Source organism: Takifugu rubripes, chromosome 2 (assembly GCF_901000725.2).
Source record: "Takifugu rubripes chromosome 2, fTakRub1.2, whole genome shotgun sequence".
NCBI classification, from domain to species: domain Eukaryota; kingdom Metazoa; phylum Chordata; class Actinopteri; order Tetraodontiformes; family Tetraodontidae; genus Takifugu; species Takifugu rubripes.
The window spans coordinates 4147686-4167393 of NC_042286.1; the positions used below are offsets into that span (position 1 = coordinate 4147686).

At 44.6% G+C, this 19708-nt stretch overlaps 2 protein-coding genes and 3 non-coding genes across 7 annotated transcripts; 1 reads left to right on the top strand and 4 right to left on the bottom strand.

Moving 5' to 3' along the window:
• The first annotated feature begins 780 nt into the window (after positions 1–780).
• On the top strand, positions 781–13607 carry LOC101076793 (otoferlin-like). Its single transcript, XM_029829134.1, has 42 exons — positions 781–945; positions 1773–1831; positions 2019–2139; positions 2249–2303; positions 2384–2515; positions 2591–2653; positions 2728–2812; positions 2892–3051; positions 3136–3322; positions 3408–3594; positions 3678–3901; positions 4203–4311; positions 4402–4585; positions 4675–4795; positions 4861–4961; positions 5052–5142; positions 5232–5348; positions 5420–5572; positions 5641–5830; positions 5933–6057; positions 6130–6264; positions 6955–7116; positions 7188–7307; positions 7384–7545; positions 7652–7814; positions 7921–7994; positions 8076–8102; positions 8181–8312; positions 8378–8450; positions 9226–9341; positions 9418–9555; positions 9697–9822; positions 9902–10029; positions 10110–10280; positions 10367–10527; positions 10620–10762; positions 10859–10947; positions 11030–11128; positions 11213–11454; positions 11529–11707; positions 11780–11880; positions 12979–13607. The coding sequence occupies exons 2-42, from the start codon at positions 1789–1791 to the stop codon at positions 13157–13159; spliced, it is 5370 nt and encodes a 1789-aa protein (XP_029684994.1). The 5' UTR covers positions 781–945; positions 1773–1788; the 3' UTR covers positions 13160–13607.
• A 61-nt stretch (positions 13608–13668) lies between these two features.
• Positions 13669–13741, bottom strand: trnaa-agc (transfer RNA alanine (anticodon AGC)). The gene has a single exon. It is a non-coding gene; the product is annotated as a tRNA-Ala (tRNA).
• A 361-nt stretch (positions 13742–14102) lies between these two features.
• trnaa-agc (transfer RNA alanine (anticodon AGC)) lies at positions 14103–14175 on the bottom strand. Its single transcript has one exon. It is a non-coding gene; the product is annotated as a tRNA-Ala (tRNA).
• A 181-nt stretch (positions 14176–14356) lies between these two features.
• trnaa-agc (transfer RNA alanine (anticodon AGC)) lies at positions 14357–14429 on the bottom strand. Its single transcript has one exon. It is a non-coding gene; the product is annotated as a tRNA-Ala (tRNA).
• Positions 14430–14557: 128 nt separating this feature from the next.
• mapre3a (microtubule-associated protein, RP/EB family, member 3a) lies at positions 14558–19389 on the bottom strand. 3 transcript variants are annotated; one of them, XM_003962250.3, is made up of 7 exons: positions 19233–19389; positions 17864–17991; positions 17630–17775; positions 17381–17537; positions 16235–16377; positions 15988–16140; positions 14558–15887 (listed from the first exon to the last, which is right to left on the bottom strand). In XM_003962250.3, exons 2-7 carry the CDS (start codon positions 17982–17984, stop codon positions 15819–15821), a joined length of 789 nt encoding a protein of 262 aa, XP_003962299.1. In that variant the 5' UTR covers positions 17985–17991; positions 19233–19389; the 3' UTR covers positions 14558–15818. The 3 variants fall into 3 exon arrangements, with proteins under 3 accessions (XP_003962299.1, XP_011612203.1, XP_011612207.1); XM_011613901.2 differs by having other exon boundaries at positions 17345–17537; XM_011613905.2 differs by lacking the exon at positions 19233–19389 and adding an exon at positions 18683–19138 and having other exon boundaries at positions 17345–17537.
• Positions 19390–19708: the final 319 nt, after the last annotated feature.

Below are 19708 nucleotides of genomic sequence, written 5' to 3' on the forward strand. Positions count from 1 at the left end.
ACACACTGTTTTGATGGTAACGATGTGGGAACAACACCACTTTTTCTCTAATGTCTTACAGATCAGCCAAACATTACTTTTCATGCATCTTTCAACAATGAGCATTATCATTTCCCCAACTGGGCCCTAGAAGTGACCTAATTATTACAACACAAGCATTTTCCTCTCATTTCCTCCCTGTATGTGTATTTTTTTTTTGTGCGAAGAGTGACACATATCGAGGATGTTACGTGCAGCTCTGACAGGAGGGCTTGAATAATTCAGAGGTCTGTCTCATCATCGGACACCAGCAACTTTAGACTTTGGTGCCTGGCCGTATGTGTTATTGATGAGTTGTCCCGTGGCATTCAAACTGCATTGAATGGAAGTTGTTAAAGCATGCCTCATTCCAGCAATGCAAAGCAGTGCAATCAGTGCCCTCAATGCTTTAAATGTTGTTCTAACTGATTCTTATTTATCTGCAGTTTTCAAATGATCTCCCATTAAAAACCAGAATGCTGAACTCTTTTATTTAAAACAGGAAGTGAGCCAAATTAGCCCAATCCTGTTTGGAGCAGAACCTAATAGGCCATAAATAACAGGAAAAAACCTCAAATTTAGGGACCTTTGACTAGAATATGAAGCTATTTGAACCAGAACCATTTAATATTTTCAATAATGCACCGCCTGCTCACAGTGACGTCCATCACCAGACCCTACCAATAGTTACCTGTCTCAGGTTCAGCCTTCATGCACTATTCATCATCATATCACATCACTCCTGACCAACTTCGGACCGGAGCGAAGCAAATCCTTTTCTGGTCAGCTTGATGGTGTTGTCTGCTCTCAGTTACTGCGTGAATGTCAAAGATGTTCACGTCGGGTCTTTTTTATTTCCTCAGATGAAAAGAGAACGTGACTGAAGGAAGCTGCTCAGAAGACTCCCAAGCTTTAAATCCTTGTGTGGTATGTATGAAGGACAGTTTTATCTGCTAAGGAAGCAGCAGTTATTGCTGTGTCACTTTTGTCATTTGCAGAAATATTTAGGGTTTTTTTGCATCTACTTATATGGTCGATATGAAATGATCATTGCTCTAAGTAGCTAATTGGTTTTTTATTATTGTCATTATAATAATTAACTATGTTTTACATTCATTGGTATTGATCTGTGCAGTAACGTTTAATAATAGGCTACAATATGAACATCAATGTCAAAAATGAACCCTAGCATTACGGATTTATGACCTTTGTGTACATTTTTATAAAAGGATGTCCTAGATAGGTTACACTCCTAATCCCATTAAATTCTGTGAACATTCTATTTTTAAGTATGTTATCTTTCTGCTCCACACATATGTTTAAACAAATGTATCAAGGTGGCATCCTCTGAATGTAGCACAGCTACATCCCTCTGACAGGAGATTAATTACACGCGTGCTTAATCTTAATTTCAACAAATATTTGGAATTTAGATGCACGACAGTTTGTGTGTGTGTGTGTGTGTGGGGGGGGGGGGGGGTTCGGTTTGTGGGCTTGTTTGCAATGAGTTCTTGGCCAAAGTCAGTGGGTTATAGTTCATCCTGTCCCAGCACTCTCCTGTTCTTGCCTTAAGCAACAGGTTTTGTGCGGCAGACAGAAGTAGTGGGTCTTATTCCTGATCATGCATAGAAAATGAAACGCACATGCATAAAATATAAGATGAGCTATTTCCAAAGAGCTAGGCAATAATAGCTGGTTTAAGGTGAGATGCGGATGTTTTACTGTTATAAAACCTTTGTGTATCCCTTTCCCAGCGCCAACATTGGAACAATGAAGCGGACAAAACGTGGACACAAGGAGGACAGACATGGAGGTATCAGTAGCTGAAGATGATTTGATGCAAAGACACTATCAGAATAAAGTATTTTCAGTCATACCTCAAGAAAGTAGGCAAAAATCACCTCTACAGATGTGAGCAGAAGTGATTCATGACTGTTAATAATTCCACTATCACTGTTTTAAATACCAGCACCTTTATTTTGTTTATGGTGCATCCCTAGACGAGCCTGCTATTCTTGAAGCGGAGAATCTGGACCGACGAGGCTTGTTCATGGGCCCGGACATCGACGCCGTCTCCCTGGCTTCAGTCACGGCCGTCACCACTAACGTTTCAAACAAACGGTAGGTATGGCTCAGCTCTTCACACAGCTGCCTTGGAAACATTGACATTGCTGTTGTCTGTTGTGGTTTACTGTGTGGAAATGGAGGCCTGGCTGCTCTTGTGTTACAGCTCAAAGCCAGACATCAAAATGGAGCCCAGTTCTGGGAGGCCAGTGGATTACCAAGTGAGAAGAGGTTCATGTGTTTGTGTTCCTGTGTTGATTCACTGGTGATCCTGCATTTTCACCTCACGTATTCCTTCCAGGTGAGCGTGACAGTGATTGAAGCCAGGCAGCTGGTGGGGCAGAACATGGACCCGATGGTCTGCGTGGAGATTGGAGAAGACAAAAAATACACCTCGATGAAAGAATCGACCAACTGCCCGTACTACAATGAGGTCGGCCACTTGAACCACACGTGCTCTTTCACCCACAGCCACCCCGACTGCATTAATGTTTAATTCCCTTTACAGTACTTTGTGTTTGACTTCCACGTCCCTCCAGACGTCATGTTCGACAAAATCCTGAAATTGTCTGTAAGTTGCAACACAACCTGGTGACTCTGTAAGGATAGTTTTGCCGCAGTGAATCAGCCTCACGCTGTTTTCAGGTTATTCACTCCAAAAATCTACTGCGTAGTGGAACACTGGTAGGAACCTTCAAACTGGATGTGGGCACCATCTACTCCCAGCCTGGTAAAGAAAAGTCCGTTTTTTAATTGTGAGTTCATCACGCTGATATTTCAGCAAGTCTTTCTTCTTGTTTGGTCCACAGAACATCAGTTTTACCACAAATGGGCTTTATTGTGCGACCCCGATGACATCTCAGCTGGTTGCAAAGGCTACATCAAGTGTGACATTGCAGTCGTGGCCAAGGGTGATACTATGAAGACCCCACATAAGGCCAGTGAGACGGATGAAGATGACATAGAGGGGTATCTTAGTTTCATCAAAGTTCTGATTAAACAGAAATTGTCTTGATTCATATGCTACAGCTCACGTCTTTGTCCTTTTTCCAGTAACCTGTTGTTGCCAGATGGGGTACCTGCAGAGCGACAGTGGGCTCGTTACTACCTGAAGATTTATAGAGCTGAGGGACTTCCCCGAATGAACACCAGCATCATGGCCAATGTCAAGAAGGCCTTCATTGGAGAAAACAAGGACCTCATTGATCCTTATGTCCAAGTACAATTCGCTGGGCAGAAGGTCAATATATTTAATAATCTGTGTTATTAGCTGTCCCGCGGCTGCTGAGAAGCTAACGAGTGGCTCTAATGGCGTTTGGTTAAAGGGTAAAACAACAGTGCAGAAGAGCTGCTACGAGCCCATCTGGAACGAGCAAATCGTTTTCACTGAGATGTTCCCCCCACTCTGCAAGCGCATAAAGATCCAGATCCGGGACTCAGATAAAGTGAACGATGTCGCTATCGGCACACACTTCCTGGACCTGCGGAAGATTTCTAATGACGGGGACAAAGGTGGGTTCCCTGTTGCCCAGGAAACAAGTTCTTTCCTTTGGCTGGTCATCAGATGGAAATGATGTTTGTTCTTTATTTTTCAGGCTTTCTTCCCACGCTCGGACCCGCCTGGGTCAACATGTACGGCTCCACTCGTACTTACACACTGATGGATGAGTACCAGGAGTTAAATGAAGGCCTCGGGGAGGGAGTGTCCTTCAGGGCCCGCCTGCTCATCAGCCTGGGTGTGGAGATACTTGACCCTTCCTCACCTGAAATTACCAGCTCCACGGAGGTGCAGGTGGAGGGAGTACCCAACATATCAGAGGTGAGCCACTGCTTGCATGGGCGGCCATGCAGAGAAACCTGCGTAATCCTGCTGCCAGCTCATTGTTCTGCAGTTATTTTGAATTATTAATCATCTTTTTCAAAGCCCCCACCATCTGCATTATTAACACACTGTTTACATTAATGGGCTTGGTTATTGTTCTTGGACCATGTAAGTCACACAAACTCAGCTGGGATCTTTGGGATTCTCCCAGGGTGGTCCACATTACTCTGTGTTTAATGTCCTGTACGTTTGACACCATAAAGAGCACTAAAATAAAGATTTTTGTTCTGTTTCACAGAATGCCACTGGGAAAATTGAGGAGTTCTTTGTCTTTGGCTCTTTTCTGGAGGCAACAATGATCGATAGAAAGATTGGTGATAAGCCCATAAACTTCGAGGTCACCATCGGTGCGGCCCTTTCCCGCTCATAATCTATTGCTCCTAAAATCCACCGGTGATTCATAATCTATTTTTAATAACCTATTTTCTTTGTGGCAGGTTACTATGGAAATGAGATTGACGGGCTTGCAACAACAAGAAATAAAGGTAAAAAGGAAGGTGGAGACGGGGACGAGGAAGAAACCGAACTGATCCAGAACTCCAGTGAGGATGAGATGGATGAAGATGGGGACATCACTTCTGTAGCGACAACACCGCCTATGAAACCTGTCATCACTGACCGGTCAGAGCAGCAACTCTCCACCCACCACCCTAACAAAGCCTGCATTTAATAACATTTACTGGGTTATAAATGCTACAACGTATCCACAGAAACTACTTCCACTTACCCTATTTTGAGAGGAAGCCATGCATCTATATCAAGAGCTGGTGGCAGGACCAGAGAAGGAGGCTTTACAATGCCAACATTATTGACAACATAGCAGATAAACTGGCAAGTGCTGTGATCTGCTGGTCTTTGGATGAGCTTCAGTGTGTAAACGCCTCTTGTTGCTGCAGGAGGACGGGCTGAATGATGTGCAAGAGATCATCAAGACAGAGAAGGCGTACCCTGAGCGCAGACTGAGAGGCGTCTTGGAGGAACTCAGCCAGGCCTGCAGGTCTGTGGTCTCAATCCCAAACTGCACGGTCTATGTAATTCGAATGCTGAATAATAATGATAATTATACAATGGGTTTGACCTCTTTCAGTCACTTTCTTTCGCTGGCTAATAAGGACCAGAACCAGTCTGGCAGAACCAAACTTGACAAAGAGAGGCTGAAGCTGTGTCTTTCAGAAATGGTGTGTCGGCAGAAAAAACTGTTCAAGCTTTTTTTTGTCGTTAATGTGTTGTTGTATCTGTGCTAAGCGGGGTCTCTTTATGAGTTTAGGAGACCATCTTTCAGCAAGCTAAATCCATGAGGTCGCAGGTAAAGAAAAGTACAGTGAGGGAAAAGATCAAGCTAGCTCACAACTTCCTCACGAAGCTGCGCTTCCTGGCCGACGAGGTGAGATCAGCAGCGTTACATTTATGACCGCTGGAGTCTGTTGTGCCACTAATCCCCCTTCCTTACTACAGCCTCAACACAGCATTCCTGATGTTTTCATATGGATGTTAAGCAATGGGAAACGCATTGCATATGCCCGCGTTCCTTCTAAAGACATCCTTTATTCTGGGACCGAGGAGGAGAAAGGAAAGGACTGTGGCAAAGTCAAGACCATCTTCCTGAGGGTGAGTTGCCAAACATCACCTGACAATGTTTCGCTTTTCAAACCAATATTTTCCTGTGTGTAACAAAGATCCCTGGGAAGAAAGGATTTGGTCCTGCCGGCTGGACAGTCCAGGCTAAGATAGAGATATATCTGTGGCTTGGTCTGAACAGACAGCGCAAGGATTACCTGAGCGGGCTGCCCAATGGATTTGAGGAAAATAGGCTGTCCAAAGGGCCTGGCCTTCCCTTCTCACCACCCATCAGCCTTAGCTACATGAGTAAGACCCTTGTCTCAACGTAGTGTTCCTTCTTTGTTACTCTAAAACAGTACAAAGGGACACAGATTCAGTTTATTTTACGTTTATTTTGACATTTGCCAGTGAAACAGATCTTCCAGCTGCGGGTCCACATGTACCAAGCCCGCAGCCTGTTTGCTGCCGACAGCACGGGTCTGTCTGATCCTTTCGCCAGAATCTTCTTCTCGACACAGAGTCAGGTCACAGAGGTGAGCGGCCCAAATCTGATTCCATTTTCAGCGCTTTCTGGATCTTTACAAGAGGCGTCGTTTCCCTCTCAGGTGCTGCCGGAGACGCTGTGTCCGACGTGGGACCAGCTGCTGGTTTTTGAGAATGTGGAGCTCTTCGGGGAGGCCTGTGAGCTGAGAGACGACCCTCCGATTATTGTCATTGAACTTTATGATCAGGACACAGTGGTGAGATACAGATACCTGTCGTTCAGAAGAATAAATTCAAGTTCCATTCCTTTTACATCTGTACAGGATGTGTTTTGTGATATTATTTGTATTATTATTGTTATTAGTTGATGGCAATTTCACTTCCAATCAAAATCAGTTTTACTGACTGTAAGTTCTATATTTGCTCCTGGCAATAACACCCTTTTATTGGATGACCCTTTGGATAAGTAGAGTGTGGGTTCTGATGGCTTGATACTGTAGCAGCACTAGTGGTAAAAAAGGCATGCGAGAGGAATAAGACACGTCTCCAGTACAAGGACTGACGGGCTCTCATTGGCCTATTATACCTGTTGCATTCCTTTAAGTTACATTTTGTGCTTGAATGTGGGAAATAACCAATTTGGACTCTACGTAACCACTAACTGCAAGAGAGATTTCAAATGAACGTCAATGCTCAGATGTCTTTGGCAAAATTATGCATCTGTCTTGTGGTTTACTGGTTCATTTAAAATTCTATTTTGTTTACTGTTGTCTCTGTCTCTCATTTGCATAATTGTCTCTGGAAACATGTGACCTTTGAGCCATGTTTTTGTCCTGCTAATAGGGCAGTTGATCATGTGACCATGTAAAAGAATCCCAAATGCTTGAGTAAAGTGGCATTTTCAAGATGCGATGTAATTAGGATTTCACCTGTCTTCATGCTTTCAGGGCAAAGCGGATTTCATGGGTCGCACATTTGCCAAGCCAGTGGTGAAGATGGCGGACGAACACTACGGTCCCCCCCGTTTCCCTCCCCAGTTAGAGTACTATCAGATCTACCGTGGGAACTGCTGTGCTGGAGAACTGCTGGCAGCCTTTGAGCTACTGCAGGTAACCCGCAGTAATGAGATGTGTCCTTGTAGTGGGTTAGCCCGTCAATGCTTTCTGGTGTCTCCTGACAGATTGGACCCAATGGAAAGGCTGACCTTCCTCCTATAGATGGCCCCACAGATATGGATCGAGGTCCCATCCTGCCAGTGCCACTGGGGATCAGACCAGTCCTCAGCAAATACAGGATTGAGGTAAAGATATTACAGAGCTGGACCGTTTGCTCAATGACACAGATAGATAAAATGAGCCAACCTACTCGACCTACAGGTTCTGTTCTGGGGTTTGAGGGACCTGAAGAGGGTGAACCTGGCCCAAGTGGATCGGCCACGAGTTGATATTGAATGTGCTGGGAAAGGAGTTCAATCTGCCCTCATTTCCAACTACAAGAAAAACCCCAACTTCAGCACCCTTGTCAAGTGGTTTGAAGTGGTATTTCCTCCTCCATCTTACCCTCCAGACCCATTTCCATGCACCTCTGCTGCAGAACGTGTTGTTTTGAAGTACAATACAAAGTGTTTCTGTTTGCGTGCGTCAGGATCTGCCCGAGAACGAGTTGCTTCACCCGCCGCTGAACATCCGAGTGGTGGACTGCAGGGCTTTCGGACGCTACACTCTGGTGGGCTCCCACGCCGTGACCAGCCTGCGGAAGTTCATCTTCCGAGGGACAAACAAGCAGGCCAACAACTGGTCAACAGCAGGCACGAAAAGACAGCACCATTGCATATTTTCCGTGTCTATTCTACGCTAGGTGTGAAAAGAGGGCGTAAATGTGTAAGTGATCGTTGATATTGTTCAAATTTCCAGAGGAAATTATTGTGGTCAACATGGACACTGATCCTGGCTTCAAGAAGATGGATACTGTGGTCAAACTGGACTCGGTGAGTGTGATTTTTTTAATGTCAGTTCAAAGAATTTAAGAATTCAGCAGCACTTATTTATTATTCATCTGTTCTCTCCAGTGTTCTGATGCTGTGGTGAAGATTGAGGTAAGCAACTCTCTTTTTGTGCCCTAAAATTTACTCTGGATATGTATGATGTCTTTTTTTTTTTTTTTTATAAAAAAGGATGATGACAAAGACGGGAAGGGGAAAAAGAGGAAGAGGAAGAAGGGTGAAGACATCGAAGAGGATGATCTTGATGAGAGCATGTTGGACTGGTGGTCCAAGTATTTTGCATCTATCGAAACGCTGACAGAGGTAAAAGAAGAGTAACACAAGCTTTTCTGGAGCAACTGGAGCTGAGAAATTACCATTTCTTACAGTCTCTAAAGGCCCAAGAAGGCGCTCTGTCAGACTCAGAGGACAGAGATGATATGGACATGGCAGATGGTGGAGGTAAAAGCTGATTTTAATATGTAACATTGTCCCTAGTTGTGGGATCTAAAGTCTGAAACACTGGCAGGTGGTGGACTGATTATCCAGAGAAAAGTGGTGTGTTGTGTTAATTAAAAATAAATGCCACGCTCCATTTCTCCCCTGTCCCTGACCCCATACCAGCCTGTTCAGCTAATGATGCCTGCTGCAGCCACACATGTACACGTCCTTCCAGAGGAGACAGACGAGATATTATATGAAACCGGGCAGTTGCATGTCCATGTTTTATGAGCTCACTAACTGTTTTTTTTCCCTCCACCGTGCATTTGTGAACCCCAAATTATGTCCATGTAGACGCTGACATGAATCCAAGTTTCCATATGTGGGAAAACCCTCCTCCTGTCCTTTGACCTGTGCATATTGTCCACACTCTTACCATGAAAGTTGTCCATAAAAAAGACAGAAAACACACGCCACAGTTCGGTCGTAAAATATACACACACATAAAGAATAATCTGACACATGACTGCATATATACAACAGTGTTTTGTATTTTGGTGTGACTGTGACTTATGAAGGAAGGACCCAGCCAGTTGTCGACATAGAGGACCCTGCCCCACCACCAAGTATCCAAGTATCGCCACTGAAATGTATATCGCTGTAGTATACGCTTCAGTGAGGTGCTTGCTATACTGAGTTACTGCTGCTTTTGGCAACTTTCATGTGGGATTCATGTCTGGAGTTCTCTGCTCTTCCTCCCCCCATCCCCACCCCACCTTCACAAACCTGTACTCAGAAATCAAAACTGATGACTCCCCAGTGAAAGGCAGCAAAAGAGGCAAAGGCAAGAAGGAGAAGAAGAAGACGGCAGAGCCGGCAGAGAGGAAGAAGCCAAAGCTGGAGGAGCTGAAGGTGCTGGACAGTCACCACAGTCAAAAGCAAAACGTTAAAAAAATGTGTTTTTAGATGTATTCTTTGGTCCAATAAGGTGTACCCAAAGGAACTGGAGAGTGAGTTTGACAACTTTGAGGACTGGCTGCACTGTTTCAGCCTGTTCAGAGGAAAAGGTGGAGATGATGACGACCAAAACGTCACAGACGAGGACAGAATAGTTGGAAAATTCAAAGTAGGACTCGTTTTTTTTTCCTCAGTCGGACAGTCGTAAACTCACATAAGCATTTACGGGAGGGGCTGGAATTCTTTCTGTCTGCCTGTCCGTTTTTATGCAGCCACGTTTTTCATTTACGTTTTATTGTGTTCCTTTTAGGGCTCCATGTGTGTCTACAAAGTGTCAGATGAAATACACAGAGACTATGATTCCAACATGGGAATGTTTCAGAACATTCCCAGCAACGATCCCATTAATGTCCTTGTTCGCGTGTATGTCATCAGGGTAAGTTTGAGCATGTTCTGCACCTCTTTACGAGGGAAGCATTCATTTTATTCTGGGGGGGGTTGTATGGTTGTGGTAGGCCACAGATCTGCATCCAGCTGACATTAACGGGAAAGCCGATCCGTACATTGCCATTAAACTGGGAAAATCCGAGATTAAAGACAAAGAGAACTATATCTCCAAACAGCTGAATCCTCTATTCGGCAAGTAAGTACAAACGTTTCTCCTCCGATCACTTGCACTCGTGCCTTTTATTCCCTAAAATAAAATGCAGCTCCTTGTATCAGATCCTTTGACATTGAGGCGACGTTTCCGATGGATTCGACCCTCACTGTGTCAATCTACGACTGGGACCTGGTGGGAACCGATGATCTGATTGGAGAAACCAAACTGGACCTTGAGAACCGTTTCTATAGCAAACACAGGGCCACATGTGGTATCACGAGTAACTACGCCACGTAAGAATGAAAGACTGTCCTAATATTTAAATCATTTTTTATGTATATATGTGTGTAATTGTAACTACCTGCCTTCATTTATGTAGCCATGGTTACAATGTGTGGCGAGACCCCATGAAGCCAACACAAATTTTGGCTAAGCTGTGTAAAGATGGCAAATTGGATGGACCTCATTATGGGCCAGGAGGCAGAGTGAAGGTGGAGAATCGTGTTTTCATGGCACCAACTGAGATAGAAGATGAAAATGGTGATTGGTTTCCCCCCGGAGCGAGAAGCATCTGATGTTTCTGCAATAAATGGCCTTTTACCATTGTTTTTTGTTTGTTTTTCCTGTCTCAGGTTTGAAGAAGAAGACTGATGAGCATCTGGCTCTGACTGTGTTGAAGCACTGGGAGGACATCCCAGGGGTCGGCTACAAACTCATCCCAGAACACGTGGAAACCAGGCCCCTGCTCCACCCAGACAAACCGGGAATTGAACAAGTCAGTCAAGCGCCGAATGCCTGCTGACCTCGTCTTATCTCAGAGCCCATCTCAGTAAAAACACACACTCCATCTTCTTGATTTACATCCACACAGGGAAGAATTGAGATGTGGGTGGATATGTTTCCGAAGGATATGACCGCACCTGGCCCCGCCCTTGACATATCACCGCGGAAACCAAAGAAGTATGTTTATCAGCATACGTCCCCGATTCTGGTTTGGCTTCCTCTTCACTCACGCATGTTTTCTGATCTCTTCTCACGGCAGGTTTGAGCTGAGGGTGATCATCTGGAACACAGATGAGGTTGTCCTGGAAGACGATGATATCTTCACTGGCGAGAAATCAAGCGACATATTTGTGCGCGGGTAAAAGCAGCTCTTTGTTTCTGCTTTTTTGATGCGACTGCGTCGAGACACAACGTTCCGTCTCACACCTTCTTCCTGTAACAGCTGGTTGAAGGGCCAACAGGAGGACAAGCAGGACACAGATGTCCACTACCATTCCATCACCGGGGAGGGGAACTTCAACTGGCGCTTAGTGTACCCCTTCGACTATCTCATGGCTGAGGAGAAGATCGTCATCTCCAAGAAGGAGTCCATGTTTGCCTGGGATGAGACGGAATACAAGATCCCGCCTCGCCTTAACCTGCAAGTGTGGGACGCCGACCATTTCTCTGCAGACGACTTCTTAGGTGGAGACAGCGGAGATCAGTATTAAACCAAACCGCTTCATTTGCATGGTAGCAATAATGATGTTCTCTTTAAGGTGCGATCGAGTTGGACCTGAACCATTTTCCGCGTGGGGCAAAGACGGCTAAACAGTGCACCATCAAGATGGTGACCAGCGAAGGAGACATGCCCATGGTCTCCATCTTCAAGCAGAAGAGAATCAAGGGCTGGTGGCCTTTTGTTGCCAGAAACGAGGAGGACGAGTTTGAGCTCACGGTATTTAGAAATACAGGGTTGTTTCTCAGAATCAGCTCACTATGTCAGTGCTCATTGTTGTCGTCCATTAAGGGGAAAGTGGAGGCAGAACTGCACCTCCTGACTGGAGAGGAAGCCGAGAGAAACCCAGTCGGATTGGGACGTAACGAACCTGAGCCACTGGAGAAACCCAAGTATGGTGGATGTTCAGTTGTCACCCCACTTTTCACATTTACCAATGTCTTGGTCCTCATATCTCTGAATTATGAAATTATAAAGTGCACAGCAGCTGCAAATACAGCAGAGACAGAGATTAAGCTCCCAAAAGGAGTCAACTAACTGTAGTGTGCAGAGATAAAACACAAATCTATGTAAAATCAGATCTAAACAGATATAAAATGATATTAAATGTAAAAACTAATAAATTCTCAAATATAAAACAAGTATAAACCTTAATAAAACTTCATAATTTAATAATAATAAAATAGACTACATTACGTTAAGTTCTGAATGCATCACTTTCCCTTCCATTACTTTCTGATTTTATTCCTACACACAATCTAAGATCCTCAAATGCTCCTTTTTTGCCTTCCCTCTTTTCTTTTTCTCTAGTCTGCAGCTATTTTTTTTTAAATTTCTATTTAGAAAGAGAGCTGTGCTCCATCCACAATGTTTATCGTTTTTCTTTCTTTCCAGTCGGCCAGACACCAGCCTCCTGTGGTTCCTCACTCCCTTCAAAGCCATTAAACACTTGATCTGCAACCAGTACAAGTGGCTGGCCATCAAGATTGTCACTGCTCTCCTGCTGCTGGCCATGCTAGCTCTTTTTCTATACAGCATGCCTGGTTACATGGTCAAGAAAATGCTGGGAGCTTGATGTGTTGCTGCAGACTCTTCTGCAGAAGGTTCCAGCACTTTCATATGCCAAATGGGATCTGATGCTCTTGCCTTCTGCTTCCTATCACTACATTCCTTTCGATTCAAAGGGTGTGGAGTGACCTTAGCTATCAGCTAACAAAATAGCTTCTTAAAGCTTAAAGACAATTTTTGAGGAATCCACTTGTTTAGCCCTTCTGTTGTCCAGACTCGCATGGACACGGTAAACAAAAGAAATGATTCTGCCTGTCATATTCTAGCATGTGTCTTTAGCCTTGATGTTTTCACCTTCAAAACCAAACATCTGTGGTATGTGAAGCTCAACTGGCTCAGCCAGCAACTTGCTTGTCTGAACGCCAGGTTGAATGGTGTCTCTCTCTTTGCTGTTCACTGACTCTAGTTTTGTGTCCTACCAGCCGACCAGACATTGCCCTCCTTTGGTTCCTCATCCCCCTCAAAGCTGCGAAACACCTGGTGTGTGACCAGTACAGGTGGCTGACCATCAAAATCGTCGCTGCTCTCCTGCTGCTGGCCATCTTAGCTCTGTTCCTTTACAACATGCCTGGTTACATGGTGAAGAAGATGTTGGGGGCCTGAGGTTTCTGTTGCAGAAGACACCTTTGAGTTGTAGAAGATCAGCATTGATGTATCAACAGCAGAGAAAAATAATAGGTATTTCTCATATGTGGTTTGTGCAACTTTAGTATTGTGATTGTGTTTTATTTTGGTTAAAACATTCACCTTTGTGTTGATCTAAAGTAAACCCAACAGTGTGCTTTTTTTTCCTGATGTTTAATTAGAAAAAAAAAAGTCAAAAGGAAATTAAAACCCACCTGATTTCAGCTCAGCCTAATTTAAAAGTGGATGTTTGATGGTTAAGTTTGAAAGAGCACTAGTTCTGTTGCATCAGTTACTTAATGAGTGAATATTTTGTTGATTTCTATAAAATTAAGCAAATGGCAATAAGGTGGTGATATGACAGGATTGTAATCTTACATTATTTTTGGTGGTTTCCTTTTAAGGAGAATGTAAGATAAATTGGTATAAGATGACTGCGTAGTTGTTTTACAACAAGCACACCTCACCTTAGTTAACGACCAATAGGATGGAGGATGCGGGCATCGATCCCGCTACCTCTCGCATGCTAAGCGAGCGCTCTACCATTTGAGCTAATCCCCCGTCCGTGAAAACCTGTGACGTATAACTTCCGCTCGGATGGACATTACTGTTTTATAAGATATATGAATATGCTTTTCAGCTACGCATATTCTATGGAATTTAACGTTTCATTAATTAGAGTTATTTGGCAATAGTGATTGGACGTACGGTAAAACGGCAAATCATGTTGCTTCTGCGTAAAAGTCGTGAACCAACGACCAATATAAATTGTTTTGAATAAATTGTTATTTTATTACATCACGTGAAGTTAACTATACATGCATATGCACACTAGGCATGTGTCAATGAATTTTACATTTTCAAACAAACAAACAACAATATTAAATAAAGGTTATTTGGGAAAAATAGGAAAACAAACTTGTGGAGGATGCGGGCATCGATCCCGCTACCTCTCGCATGCTAAGCGAGCGCTCTACCATTTGAGCTAATCCCCCTTACTTTTGAACGGATGACGTATAACTTCCGGTCGAATTCACATTCACTGGACAGGACAAATTACTTTGCTTCTGCGTTAAAATTGTGAAGCACCTAACAGGCGATAATAATATACGATGTATGTAAATTAGTTTGAATAAATTACACAACATGACAGACTGTGGTCTGCGTCAATAAAAGTGGAGGATGCGGGCATCGATCCCGCTACCTCTCGCATGCTAAGCGAGCGCTCTACCATTTGAGCTAATCCCCCTTCGCGTTACGTCACCTTCAAAGGAGTGCTTCTATCAACTGAACCAATCTTTGGATCATAAATAATAGATTATATATTATTCAACTAAATGATTTTAATATTTTCACTCGAGAAAGGATGACCAAAGCTTTATGTCACAACTGTTTATTTATTCAAAACATGAGTTTTCTGTAGATGTTAACATGGACAATGAATGTAAATTCCAGAGCACATGACAGCCAGTTTGCAAAATAAAAATAGCTTGAATAGGACAGATGTCCTCAGTTTAAGTGGATTTTATTGATCAGTCAACTGGTCACTATGTTCTTTCTCCCAAACAATAGCTCATACACGCAGGGGACTCTGCAATAACATCAAATTAATGCACAATTGGGGAGGAAAATCTGGTGAAATCTATCTGCTGACAATTTCTAAAGTATCAGACTCTTTTGGATTAAAGAATAAATCATTAGAACTGCTACAGTAACCATGTCGTCATAGACTTACAGGCTTCTTTATGTCTTCCTAAAACTTCACTGCAACAAACCAGGATCGTGCGACATCAGACAAAATCTCCACACACAATACATACATATACAAAATATCACTCATTCACAGTCAATGTATAACATTCTCATGCTCCGATATGTTGCTGATCAATAACCAATAATCGCAGAGTAGTGATCATATTTAGAGTCACTGACTAGATCAAAGGATTCCTTCAAGCGTTTCCACATGCCATAAACCCACTATAACACAAACTAAAGCCTGAAATAACTCACGCAGCCTCAGCTTTCCATTCATGTACAGTAGGTTTTGCACCAAGTATGCTACAGAAAGGTAACCTAAAAGAAATATTAAATTAATATTAAATAAATAAGACGTTGTTACTTAAAAGTCACTCTTGATGCAGTTTTAGTAGCTCTGGGAGTGTCCTGATGGCACATGTGAGCAGAGTTGTTCTGTGCTCTATCAAAAGTATCACAGCGCACCAAAGGCAAATAAATAACTCCGTATCGAGCAAAGAAGTTGCTCTCTGAGAAATAATGTTGGTAATATTTACAGACTTAAAATTCATTGTTTTGCCATAACAAACCTCCATGCCAGACTTGATTCTGCGTTGTTCATGCTGTACTAACTGGGATATGTTCAACGTTGCTGCTGTGGAGGAGAGGAGCAGTGAAGGACGCTGCAGAGTAACTGTGAGTAGTGTGTCGACGGCCAGAGGGTGGGAGGAGGGCGGCTTTAGAAACAGATATACGTAGCAGAAAGAAAAAACAAGAGGCGGGCGGAGGGTGAGTGGGGGAGAACGGTGAGTATTTATAGAGCGTGCAGAGTAGAAAACAAATTAGGTCAAAAATAAAAAGGAAAAGGAAGATGGAGTTTTCAGGGGGGTGGGAAGCGAGGGGATCAGTATTCGTCCTGGCCCAGGTGAGCTTGTTCTTCGAGGTCATCCTCCTCTGGAGGTGCAAAACCTTCCTGCAAGTCAGGCAACAAAAGGGAAATGATGGAATTAGGCTTTTAAAACAGACAGAACTCTGAGGAGTTAGTGTTGATGGCTGGGTGCATGCAAGGCTACCTCTGTTGCATAGAGAATGTCCATTATCTTGCTGAGGATGGGGTGGTTTTCACTCTCTGGTTCCTGGCAGATCAGCTCAATGTCCCGTAGTTTGCCAAAGTAGAAATCTCTCTCCTTCTCCAGTCCGTCCACAGTCAATTTCAACTCCATCAACTTGAAAAAAGAAACACAAACCCCCCTTTTTAAAATTCTGCTGAGGATAGAAGTCCAGCTGGTGTGAATCTAGAAGCAGTAAATACAACTCTACCTGTTGATTCAGCTCCATGATCTCAGCGTCGCTGCCCCCGTTTCTAGACAAAGATGGATTCTTCCTCAGGGCTGGGGTGTTGTGTTGGACACGCTGCGGTGTTGGCATGTTTTTGGGAACTGTTGGAGATGTCCTCTGTGGTCCTGGAACACATTGGAGAAATGATCAGTAAATGACGTCCAGGCGATCGACTGCAGATGTGACGGCTCTGTAGCGCTGGCGATGGTTACAGCGAGGCTGGGCAATGCATCCATTTATATCATCTGGATTGATATAATCTGGTTTTAAAAGAAGCATCACAGAAAAGGAATTTGTAATCTCCTGAAATTACATGTATTCTACTTGTTCTCATGTCTGCTCTCATCCTCATCACCCGGCCATGTCACCCAGCCCAAGCTTATAAGCACATTACAGAGCGCTGATGCAAACAGCTGACAGAGGAACGTTGTTGACATGAATTTTGGAGTTAAATAGAATTATATTCTAACATAAAAGTGAAGATATCACACTTTTCTAAAATCAAGATGTCAAACAAGAACCCCCATCTCCTCCCAAACCACTGAGTGCTTCGCAGAGGTGACAACATGCCAACACGCACCGACCGTCGCTGGTTCATAAATGCCGCCATTCTGTGATTTGCACGCACGCCGTTTGTCAGTGGTTAAATCAGGCTTATGACACAAGTGTAACTCATTTGCTCGCCAGGGTTCTGGAGCACAAAGCGTTCACAGAGGCGCAGCCAGGCTGACAAATGTTAGTAGAATGACGCTCTCCGATGGGATCACTCCGGCGTTCAGAGAGGCGGGGCAGCAGCAGCGTAAACACTGAGGGGAAAAGCTCAATTTTGACATTTCTGGAGTTCCGCTATCAAACCCTTAATCCCATATTACAGCTTCAGGGGATTCACTGATGCCGCAGTCTTCCTCCGAACCCAGCAGCGAATGGGTGGTACCTACAGGTTGCCGGGTGAATGCTGGGCAGTGACATGGATGTGAGGAGACAGCAGTCATCCTGGGAATCGTGCTGCTCGCGTTGCTTGCGGGGCGAGGTTTGGAGCCATCCAAAGCTCAGACAGGGCGTGCAGTGGGAAGGCGAAGCGTTTCACTTTACCTGAGAATCTCTTTGGTTTGTGGATAAAGTGATCACCTGGGTTGGGGGGAGGGGCCACGTCCTGCCCCTGTCTGGCTAGTAAAGGGTCGTACTCCTTCCCATCATAGTTGGCGTCGAAGAACTTCTTGAACCACTGTACGAATTCAAAGTTGTCTTGGAACTTCCCTTTTACAAGCTTTTCTACGGGAATAATCTAGAAACAGGAAAAAAAATCAGAAAGGTTATTTCCTTCAAAATAATATTCAAAATATGACTGGATGTGTGGTTTAAAGGAGAAAAACGGACTTTGTCAACATTCATCCTTTTAAAAGCTGCCTGAAGAACTTTGAAGTTGTGTATATATTCGTGCTCCAGTTTTGCTTGAAATTTGACCTTCTTCAGAAGGATGCAGCCTGGAAACAGCATGTCCATGAACTGGCAGTACGCCGCTCCTGGAAAACCCCAAATCACACAAGTCACACTTATGTTTCATGGCCTCGGTCCAGTTTTCCTTCGCTGAGCTGGGAATTTAGCGCCTACCTGAACAGAGCTGCTCGATCTTTGTGTAGGTGAGATGCAAAGAATCGTTGACCCATGCCAGCATGTCATGCCGGCTCAGGTTGTCAACGGACACAGACGTGGCGTACACATTCACTGCCATCACCGACCTGAGGGAGATAACACAGGATAGTCACTGGGATCAATCATGCCTGGAGATTGTAGATTATTAGTCTATTATTGAATAGTTTCAAGATAATGACTTTGGAATTGTGCATAAACAGGCAGATAGATGCAGATAAAAAAGTGCCTTGATTATTTAACAACACAAAACAATCCTGTTCCTCTAATAAAATATGAAAAAATGTAAGAAAAAAATCAAACATTCCTACAAATCCCTTTCTGCAGCTACTTGTTGATGTCAGTAAGTAGTTTCAGGCATAAATATAATATAATCTCTTAATAACACATTTAATTCCTGTCTACATCCACATCATGGGTTCTGGGATGGGTTCCCTTATTGTCCTGCGGGTGTTTTTTAGGGGGGGATTTTCGGGGGGGTGGGTCACACACAGCTGTATTTAACCCCTAAACTCCGCCGACTTTGACTGCAAACACAGCAACCGAGATGCATATTTAGTTACAGCCCTAATCTGCAGATGTGTTGCGGGCATAATCCCGCCTGGATTAAACGGAAATAGGGTGCGAGCATCCCTCCACATCTGCTCCGCTCACTTGGGGCGGCCGCTGCAGCACTGACATGTCGGACGGGGCTCATAACACCTCCCGCAGCGCAAGCGAGCACAACAGAGGCATAAAGATGAGGAGATTGTTCCAAAGGTCACAGGTGACACCCATTACCTGCGTGAGCGCACGCAGAGATCCTGAAAACACCGACGCGCCTCCTCCCGTTTGCTTTAGCGGGCCCACAATTAGATGGTCACCGTGCCGATTTAAAGGCCACGTCGGGATTCACACCGGCTCCTCGGTCGTTAGCAGACTTTAACCCTCGCGGCGGGTGAAATATCTCACAGTGTGGATTATTGTGCCCACAGCGGCGCGCTGGAAGAGAGGATCTATTCTCTAAAAATGCGCCGGGGCCTCGGCCGGGGATCCGGTCGCGACCGCCCCGAGCTGGAGCGGAGCGAAGGGCGGACAGTTCAGCTCCCGGCCGAGAACAATAAACACGGCCCGTTTCCTGGGTGCATTTCGGTCAGATTAAAAAAACCACCGCAACGCCGCTCGTTGCTCTGCTAGCGGCCCCCTCTACAGGCCTCCTCGAATACATCAGGGCTGCCAGCGCACGGGAATTATCATCGGCGGATGGAGCGTTCCTCCCGCAAACAGCCCTCCTCCGCGGGGCTGAAAACACCCCGGCGAGACTGCGGCGTGTCCGCGGCTGCTTACTCACTGTTTTCAGGGCTGTCCGCGGTGTTATCGCGCCGGCTTTATTCCTTGTGTCAGTCCCCGGAGCTGTCGTCGTTGTCGGAGCCGTGCGCGGTGCGGTGCAATGGGCCGCCCTGTCTGGAGCTGCAACAATCCCAGCACGTCTGCGCATGCGCGCGGCTCCATGCTGCTGAAGGCTCATTATAAATAGGACTTCGGCCTTTTCTCGTCATGTGTCTGTGGATTACAGGCCTGGCTGGGACCAGAGCACGCTAAAAGATCTGTTTGTTTTTTTCCCTTTTTTGTTCGATTAAGGGAAAAAGCTCCTCGAGTCAATAAGCTGGTGTAAAAAAAAATCAGTTTTAGATATTGGACGCATGATGATGTTCTAGGTACATCAGGTGTTGGTAACTAGGTCTGCATGGACAGATCTTTCCCCACCAAATAAGCGGATTGCGCAAGATTAATTCTTTTAAAAAACACCTTAAAATTTATAGAAAA

What these genes read in the sequence shown, in the direction of transcription:
- LOC101076793 (XM_029829134.1), top strand. Translation starts at nt 1,789, where the DNA reads ATGAAGCGGACAAAACGTGGACACAAGGAGGACAGACATGGAG. An exon ending in TCAAGACCATCTTCCTGAGG is followed by an intron (nt 5,573 to 5,640) that starts GTGAGTTGCCAA and finishes TGTGTAACAAAG; the next exon opens with ATCCCTGGGAAGAAAGGATT. An exon ending in TTTATGATCAGGACACAGTG is followed by an intron (nt 6,265 to 6,954) that starts GTGAGATACAGA and finishes TCATGCTTTCAG; the next exon opens with GGCAAAGCGGATTTCATGGG.
- mapre3a (XM_011613901.2), bottom strand. Translation starts at nt 17,984, where the DNA reads ATGGCAGTGAATGTGTACGCCACGTCTGTGTCCGTTGACAACCTGAGC. An exon ending in GATCGAGCAGCTCTGTTCAG is followed by an intron (nt 17,776 to 17,863) that starts GTAGGCGCTAAA and finishes GGGGTTTTCCAG; the next exon opens with GAGCGGCGTACTGCCAGTTC. An exon ending in ACATTCTCTATGCAACAGAG is followed by an intron (nt 15,888 to 15,987) that starts GTAGCCTTGCAT and finishes CCTGACTTGCAG; the next exon opens with GAAGGTTTTGCACCTCCAGA.